At 33.2% G+C, this 9,614-nt stretch overlaps 1 protein-coding gene across 1 annotated transcript in view; it reads right to left on the bottom strand.

The window, feature by feature from the left end:
* Positions 1–615: 615 nt before the first annotated feature.
* Positions 616–9,614, bottom strand: part of LOC130891484 (uncharacterized) — a 44,552-nt gene continuing 35,553 nt past the window's right edge. The window contains exons 13-16 of the mRNA XM_057796272.1: positions 6,422–6,547; positions 5,246–5,426; positions 1,108–1,392; positions 616–973 (exon numbers count right to left, since the gene is read on the bottom strand). Of these exons, the coding sequence (XP_057652255.1) occupies positions 857–973; positions 1,108–1,392; positions 5,246–5,426; positions 6,422–6,547 (709 nt within the window). The 3' untranslated portion in view covers positions 616–856. The remainder of the gene's footprint in view (positions 974–1,107; positions 1,393–5,245; positions 5,427–6,421; positions 6,548–9,614) is intronic.

Raw genomic sequence — 9,614 nt, 5'->3', positions numbered from 1 at the left:
GAAATGTTTAAAGTACAAAAATATCGATTATTAGCCCTAGCCAATATTAGAAATATCGTCGAATATGATGGATTTTACTAAAATGCTAAATTTCACAAATGTTTGGGTGCATAGATAGGACGCAAAGTATTATGAGTAAAATACACAATTTCTGAAAAAAAATATGCCAATGGAATACGACATTTTGTCATAAGTGTAAATATTAGATTTGATGTGCTACTATCAGAAGATGACAAGAAAAAATAATGTACAAGAATACTTCATATCAAATTAAATGGGATTTAGCCCTTGATTTACGTTATTTTTACATTTTAGATACTAAACAGGCCCTTGTTTCCAAATTAATTGTAAATTTATCTAAACTATAGTTGCCTTTGCATGTTTTATGAGTTTTAAAGTGTGAATCTAGTGTTACCATACATAAACTTATTTTTTAACTTTATATTTGTAGTTTACAAAAATTAGCGATTGGTTTAATTGATATGTTCAATATTAATAACTCATAAATAAATTTAAAAATAGAATACATCGAATATTCCTATATGTTTCAAAGATTTCATAATACATCAAGCCTCCAAAAATTTCATCAAAATTATGAATAAATATTGTTCTTGCACATAATCTTCCCTTCGTATTTGTATTATCAATAGATAAATCCAGAAATTATATAATAAAATTTCTATTGTCTGCAAGATACTTTGATAAAAAAAATATACGAGAGAGGAACAACACTTTGTCTCGATGTACTGTACGTAAAATAATCTTGACATTCAAATCCCACTCATTTGTTTCGTTCACTACCATTTAGAAGGTATATTTTCCAATGTTTTTAAAAAATGAATCAGTGATGTGTATATTAATTCCTATAGAAAGGTTGTCTCCCCATACTGTAGGTACTCAGAGGAATTCCACCTGCTTGTTTATATATTTCATTTTGATCATAGTCGACATCATAGTAGATTCCACTTTGGTTCTAAAATGAAAAAAGTGTATTGTAACAAAATAATTGATACATGGTATTTAAATATATATCAGCCAAATTTTCTTTAAAAAAAATACAAACTCAGGAGCGGTGAATTAAAAAAAGGATAAATTAATTGTACCTACAGCAATGGAAGCGTTACTTCGACTTTTTGGTCTCGGTACTTGGAAATTTCTTCCTAACAAATCAGCCTTATCCTCTTCTTCACTAGAACTAGAATTATCCATATGCCTTGTGCTATGGATACTGGCAGCTCTAGCAGCCATCTGAGCTTGCAGAGTAAGACGTGGTAAAGGTATAGGTGGAAGGGTACCGTGACCGTGATGAGACATAGCGCCAGCCATAGGTAGACTGGGATATCCGAATAAAGCTGAAGACGGACGTGTTGGGGCTGTTAAACCCGGTTCAGGCTGTTGATATGAAGGTATAGAATCAATACTACTAAATCACAAAAGTTTCATAGAAGTATAATTAATAACTAAGATTTATTATTTGTAAGTTATATAAATTTATCGATTCAAGTATGCCATATTCAAATATACGAACATGAAACAACTGAATGAATCGAAAACTAACATACTCTCTATCTCCCGTTTGAATACATACTACATTCATTATATTGTAACATGCCATTCGGCATGTTACATTATTCTTCAAGCATTTTAAATATTCGTTTGTTTACGAATGGTGGCACAGTAGCCACTCCTGATTAATTTGTTATCGACCTCTAAATTAATTCGAGAAATTCAATAAAATCTTAAAATTGATTCAAATTCTACCTCTACCTCTGTACACTTCAAGTAAAAGTAAATTGTATTAAATTTGTGGTGATATTATTCTTTATATTCGCTGGTGAGTTTTTCTTCGATTTTTTATTATTGTGCTCACAAAAAGTCCAGTTATCGTTACTAATGTCCGTGTTAATTCGTATTTTCTATTTATTTGTGAAATCGAATGAAAAGAATAGAACAGAAAAGAAACAAAATAAATCAGTTTTCTCATATGTTAGGACAAATCTGTTTTTTCTACTCGTTTTGTCTTCAGTTTACGTTTCCTTCCTAAATTTATTTTTTGCTAAAACTTTTTTATTGTTGTTTAATTTGATCTGCAAGGTGTTTCCAGCTTTTCCGCCTTTTTTATTCACTTTTAACGTCGTTCGTTAAAAAGCTGGTGGAGTCAAATTTAATATTAATTTTTCGTTCCATCTGAGGACCAGTTGTTCATATATTTTAACTGAGGCCGAATATCACTTCGTGAGGAAGAGTCTCCAGCCGAGGAGGTGAGGTTATAATATTCCATACGTTAGATACTAAATATCAAAATAAGAAATGAAGTAGTGGCGGTAAGTTTGTTGATCTTGCTAGCCATATAATGTACTTCTTTTCACTTTTTCTGCCTCCTACTACATAGCTTTCCATCTTCTTCTATTAATTTTTGAATAAAATTTTCAGGCATTGTCTTCTCATTCAATTGATAAACATTTAATCTCAAGATATGACATCCTTTCTCTTCTCCTTGTTATTTATTCTATCCTTTTCAGTTCTTCCTACTATTCTTCCTCAATATTCCATTTCGTATATTGCATATATTTTCGTCTCATCTTACCATCTATCTCTCTGCTGTGTATATTATTATTGATACGTGACTAGATAGTAGCGTGAATGATATTAGAAAGGAAACAAAATAAAATATACAAAAAATGACATTTTTAGACTTCAAACAATTACCAAATTATATAAGTTTTCGTCAGAAAAATTAGATTGCCCACCCCTCCTTTATGCGAAAAAATAGAAATAATTCCGTAGCTGCCAGGTCCGGTGAGTTCGATGGTTGATCGATCAAAGCTACACCACGCTTAGCATGAATATATTCTCGTTGATTGCCGAGAATAAGCAGGCGAGTCATCGTGCGACCGCACCCACTGCCCCGTCCTGTTCAACTGTGACCGAAAATGCCGAATGAGTCTTAGCAACAATTTCAAAACTTCCTCGTAGGGGGTTACACCGTTAACGAATTAGGCAATCAATATTGTCTTGAACTTGAGTTTTTGACAGCGATACTTTTTGGGTCGTCGAATACGGTGAACGTCATTTAGTCGATTGGCGATTGGAGTGCAGATCGAACTGGTAGCACCAGGGTACATATCATTTGGCAATGGTTCGCAGAAAAGATTTATCCCGATCAGTCATAGTATTGAAATCTCTAGCTGCTTCTATCAGTTTTGCTTTCTGGCCGTTTATCAGAATGAGTAGTACAAATCGGGAACAGATCTTCCTTTTCTCCAAATTTTTGCGCCGGTGCTAACCATATCTTTGTTAAAGCACAATTCCTCCGCCATCAATCGTAGATTCAGTCGTCGATCTCCTAAGAGCATGTTCATACTCACTCAATCAGTATTGTTGATCTGCTTGTGGACATGCCGATCCGACTTCTACTCATCCTCAATCGTTCCCTTGCAGTCGCTAAAACGTAATTCGTTGATCATTACCTTTCACACAGACAAATTCAAGTGCGCATAGCGGGTTTTCCCGTGACAGCCACGAGGTTTCCTCTTGGTGGCGCTTCTTGATATGTTTCTGGATTGTCATGTGCAAGCGCCTTAAACCAAACTACATCAATTTAGGTCACTACTTTGCTTATGAACAGCATAGATAAGAGTCGACTTATGAACTCCTCCAATGTTTGTTCTCCAATTTGTACCATCTCTTGCCCTTACTATTCTATTGTACTTCTTTTAGCTTTCTAGTCATTTCGTCTAGTTTTGTCCATTTTCGTCTTTTGTTCTACGAAATCCATTTGATTTCCAACCTTTTATATATATTTCTTTCTTTGGTTTCAATAATATCTGCCCACACATTCACTTTCAAAAGCTTTATATCCCATTTCTAGGCGTCTACTTTGATATTTGTATCACTAAATATTTTCCCTCGCATGAAAACAATGAAAGAAATATAATGTAGCTTCCCAAATAAACTTCTCTAAATTTTTAATATTTAATACTTTTGATAATCAGTTGTGCTGGCGACGGACTAACTTAAATCAGTCTTGTCTTCAAATTCGTTCACATTTCACAATTTTTTAAATTAATCTTTCGTAATTGCTATTAGTTTCTGTTTTGCTGATTATTAGAATTTGAAACTCTTAAAACCGGAGAACATTACTTATTTGGTGAACGGACTAAAACTTAAATTGTTTATAAGCGAATTTGAGCGACAACTGGAATTATTTGGCAATCACTCATTCTTCGAAGCTAAATGCTTTTACTGAAGCATTCTTTTGATGTTTGCGAAGAGACAAGAAACGCCATACAACGCTGGGTGGTCAAACAATTGGAAACATAATTCATTCAATATGACACACGGTTATTATTTATTCATGGAAGGTTGCATTGACTTAGTGAAAGGGAAACTTTTTATTTTGTATTTGGAGAAATTTTCTTCTTCCTTAACCACTTAACTGAATCTATAATGCTTTGTTACATTCATTTTTGAGTTATTTTCCATATAAAGATAATCGTAACTATAATATAGTGCGCGTGTTTTCGGTTACTTTGAACGGCATTCATCATCTGCTGACCATACAACTTACGATCTTTCTGATTAAGAACTTCTGTAATATCTCAACCGTTGTTATTTATCGTCGCAAAACCTCCTACTAATTCCGCGTAAATGGCTCTAAACGAAACTTTGAATCATCTGTGCATCATTATTTTTGGTCAGCGGTGAGTAGACATGGCTCCCAAAGGTTCCTCGTTGACAAATAATCATGTGAAATAATAAATACGCTACTTTTTAAATAATTAATTTCTAATAATAGCCCATGCGATTTGAATTTGCGATAGCTCTATACCATTTTTTCGTTTATGTCCATATTTTTCGCAATAATTTAGGGAACATCATTGCTTATCAAGTCATTGCGTTGCTTGCTCTATATCTCTTCCCATTTAAGAACAGCATTTGAACTATAGTGACAATTAGAGAACAGGAAAATGAACGTGAATCCCACGAGAAGCAAATGTTTAGTACAGATGCACACGTCTTTAATATCCGTATGGAGTAAAATCTTTTCTTCTGTGTAAAACTTTAATGATCCAATTATGTTGCCCTACTTATACGTCCTATTATAATAGCTGTAATTGACTATCATTATATTATAAACAGAGTTATTACAATTATGCACTAGAAAAAATTCACATGCACATTCGACATTCTAGCCTTCCTTCCTTAGTAAAGGATTTGGCATGAAATTCTCATTATTACTTACAGCGTAATGATTAGATTGAGCCATGACATCGGCAATTTGCGCCCATCTGAGTCTATCCTCCAATGTTAATTGGTAAGGAGGAGCACCAACTACAGGAGTTTTAGCTGTGTTGCTAGCTGTGGCCATATAACCAAAAACGGGACTACCAACAGCTGCTTTCTGTTCTCTGCTCCAGCGGCGACTAAATTTTAAAAAATTATAGAAGTTATTTTGAATCTAATAACTATGTATAAAAAATAGATGCAAGAAGAGTTTAACTTTGTTGGGAATCTATTATGAATGTTAGAATGAAGAAAAAAGGCAAAAACGTAATAGACTTTTATCGTAACATGTTCGAGTTTACTAAATATACTGTTTACACTACCACAACATCAACATTAACAATTACACTGTCTAACGCGCATTTCGATAACCAGAGACTGAAGGTAAACTGTTCGAGTTTAACTCAAGACACTCCAATGTATAACTGATGCGCTTAGTATTAATAATATGTTTCGAGGGTGTTCAAAAATGCAGTGAATTATTTTATTTGAAACAAAATGTGTGATAAACAAAAAGTTCAAATTTATCTCCTTGAATGTCCGTTAGCTAACAATATATATTCCAACGTTGAATCCATGATTGGAGGAATTCATGTAGGCTGTAATCTGCTCAATTATGGTCTTCACGATGTCCAACTACATGCTTACTACGTTTCCTATTTGCGAGATGAGACAGAACTTGCATGGTGCTGAATCAGGTAGGTATGGTCGATATAGAAGACAGAAAAACTTTTAGCGACCAACAACTCGCGAAACATATTAGTCTATATTTAATACTTCATATATTGTTATATAGTTTTGGAGATCGAAGAAAGATCCAATACAATTTGTCGTACTATTTGTAAATAATCTTCAAAGTTACTGTTTTATCACCAGATAAGTATCAACATATTTTGAGCGTTTTTGCACTCTTTTTAACTTGATACTGAAATTAACAGACATAACCATATATCACTAAAGAAGATATAAAACAGACAATATGGAACGGGTTCACACTAATTACTGTATGAGAAAGTAGTAGTAAATCAATAAATCAACCTATTACGTTTTTGTTTGTCCACTATAGACACAATTACAACAATTATCGAGTATGAATTGATTTTAAATGTATGTTTGAGAAAATATATGAATTTACCTCCACATTACAAGGCAAACTAATGTTAACCCTATAATTATAACGGCGGCTACACTTGCTCCGATGGCTACTCCTAATACTTCACCATCCAGCTCGCACTGAGTACCATAATAATTTCCTACACATCTGTAAAAAAATTCCCCATTTTATCATTGTGATGTCTATCATAAATACCTCTAATTCCATTAAAAATCGCAATATGTGAATATAACAACGTGTAACAGTCACTTACATCAGGCATAATGAAAATACTCAACATTTATCAGCAAAAAATCAAATTATAAATAAAAGATAGTTGGGAACAAAGTTTGATATTAATATATGTGTTATGCATTTACATCTTGTGTTAAACCAAGTTTAAGTCTTTAAACTATTAATGAATTATACACATCGGGGGCTTAAACTGATTCAATTTTTAGTTACACAGTTTCTAACCTATAATTCAGGTAATTTGGTGTTGAAAACCACAGCAGAAACAATAATTATAGCTATTGGTATTACATAATATTATTGTGTCTGTTCTTATAAGTAAGAAGATTTTTTTGGTTCACTATGTTAAAAAAATTCAAAAGCTGGCAGCAATAAAACTGCTGGAAACGAATCTGCAGATCACTATGGTGAAGAAGCCACGAATAATACTACTGAAATCCCAGTTCAGCTTGCCAATAATCTGAAGACTAACTTCAAAAACCTCATTCAAAAATCTTGGCGCGATATATGGAGCAAGAATACTACAGCATTACATAACATCAACCCAATAAATTTACTCACGACCATTTGATGTCGTAAGAAAGTCGTCCTGTCTACCAAAGTTGTAACGTTCCTGGGTCTGTTAAGCACATCCTCTTCGACTGCAGAGAATATTCTACCGCATTCCAGCAGTTTGATATTTGAACCAACCTCAAGGAGACACTCAACTGCCCGACGGAAATGATGAAAATGAAAGAGTTTTTCAAAACCACCTTAGTTGTATGCGAGAATATAAATAATTCACGTATCGTAATAGATTTTTTAAAAGTCCTTTATTTAAGTTATGCATCATATGATTGTTTTTGTGTGCCAATGACCAGCGCTGTAGAGGCACGTTAAACTGAATTAAAAAAAAAACTGCAGAAGACATATATGAAGATGATGTTGATTTATGGATAATTTCACCTTTTTTCTAAGGTTCAGACCTTAAAAGCAGTTATCAACATTTTAGAGTACATTGAGAATAATCTCATATCGATTTCAGTTCTTTTTCTAGTAGCTATTAATCAACTTTCTTATTATATTTTGATATATGTTTATTATGACTCATTTCAACGGAAATTCCATTAAATTGTATTAAACTTTTTCATGTTAAATTTGAATTTATGACGTTATTCTGGCTTTATTATATTAATTTTCATCGCTAAAGTTTGAAACAGAATGTTCCTAAATCTCATGATTCTCAATTTTTGTTGAGGACTGCCATTGCCTTGTTTTTTAACATAATTTGATATCTCATAATTTCCTATAGAATTTATCCTGGGATTTTGTTTTATTTTGCACTTTTCTGCTTATGTAATCATTTACAATCACCGGATAATAAAAAATGAAAAGGAATTTTTATATGACATGACCATTGAAAAGTGTATGAGTATTTATTTAATTTTTAAGCTAATCAAATAATCGATTGTTAAGTAGTTTCCAGCATTTTCTTTTAATCTATATAAAACTTATTATGTAAATAGTCTACTCTTCGTTAGTGGTTATTTGACTATAAGATTGAAGGGTTTCGTAATGACTTGTGAGTTTTATGTATTGGATAATGCATCGTCAAAAACATGTATTAGGGAGGGTTATTCTGGGTTTATATAGCCAAAAATAGAGCCATTTCCAGTAACCATTTCTTTTGTAGTGGTATCTGTGTCTCTTTGTTTCAAACAGGCGGATTCTTCTTGACCTATGGATATGTATGTGGAGCAATTTGGTCCATCGATTGAAAGAAATAATCGGTAGGTGGTGTTTTTGTTTATTATCACAAAAGATTCTGGAAGTGATTTGTTTTCTATGGAAGAGATGAAAATTTGTCTCCGAAAGCTTAATACGTGGATATAATCTGCTTCGGGCATTCCTACTCCTAGGAATGTCATTTTCTATACTGTTATTATTCCCATCTTTTTGATTACTTCTTCGATTTGTGAATTGGGGTTTGTAGAGCTTACGTTTGATACAACTAGGCGCGGTAATGGAGTTATTAAATGCCTAAATTTGGTACAGATTCCATTTATTTTAATTGATATATGTGGTACGATCAGGTTATCAACTATTGTTTTGGAGGAGAGGTAGTTAAAATTCTGTTGTTTGTGATCCGAGGTGCACATAAAAAATCTTGTGTCTATAAGCTTGAAAATTCAATAGGATGTAGATTATTTATTGTAAAGCTTGAAAAAAAATTGACATGCGATTACATTGAGCAAAAGTATGTGACAGGTGAATTGAAAAAATCACAGTTGCTGAGGTAAAATAAACTTTCTCCTGTATAGTTGAAATTTGGATATGTTTTTAAGTGAACGTTTTAGAATAAATATATACAATGGCAGACGGCTCTCAATAGCATAAGCTGCTAAGGGCGTGCTATAGTCTATTTCAGAAAGGTATAGAGCAATAATATGAAGAAGAAGAAATATTGTGTTGGGATTACTTAGGTAGTAGATTAGACCGTTACGTTTTGCGTTTAACAGGTACCGTTTAACCTTCTATTAGTGCCTCTGCCTAATTCCAACCCTATTTCAGATTCAACATAATCATGCGCCGTAAGGGCAATGGTGCCTTATCCAAAATTTTTAGACCTTTATAAGTATATTTGTTTAGTTTAACGCATCAGTATTTGCTGTTAAGCCGTAAATAGTGTTCACAGTATTATGAGATTAGTAATAAAATGGCGACATTTACATCAACGAAAAGATGTTCCAATAATTCTCCTACACGATTGCATAAAATCCAATTACCCGAAATTTACTGTGCAAGAAACTGTCGACCGATGTTGCCGAATGACTGGAGTTGGAAAGTCCACCATTTTAAAATTATTGCGGGAGAGAAAGATAGCAGGCCAAGTGGAACCTCCCAAGAAAAGTCCAGGCAGGCCAGTAAAAGTCATGCCAAACTATGAAAGTGGCTTAAATATTCGTTGGGTCACTCTTTGATCCCTTTGCATACCTAATGAGGT

This window comes from Diorhabda carinulata, chromosome 3, assembly GCF_026250575.1.
Source record: "Diorhabda carinulata isolate Delta chromosome 3, icDioCari1.1, whole genome shotgun sequence".
Taxonomy (NCBI): Eukaryota; Metazoa; Arthropoda; class Insecta; order Coleoptera; family Chrysomelidae; genus Diorhabda; species Diorhabda carinulata.
Note: the sequence above shows the minus strand (reverse complement) of the source record. Positions and strands in the feature narration are given on the sequence as shown.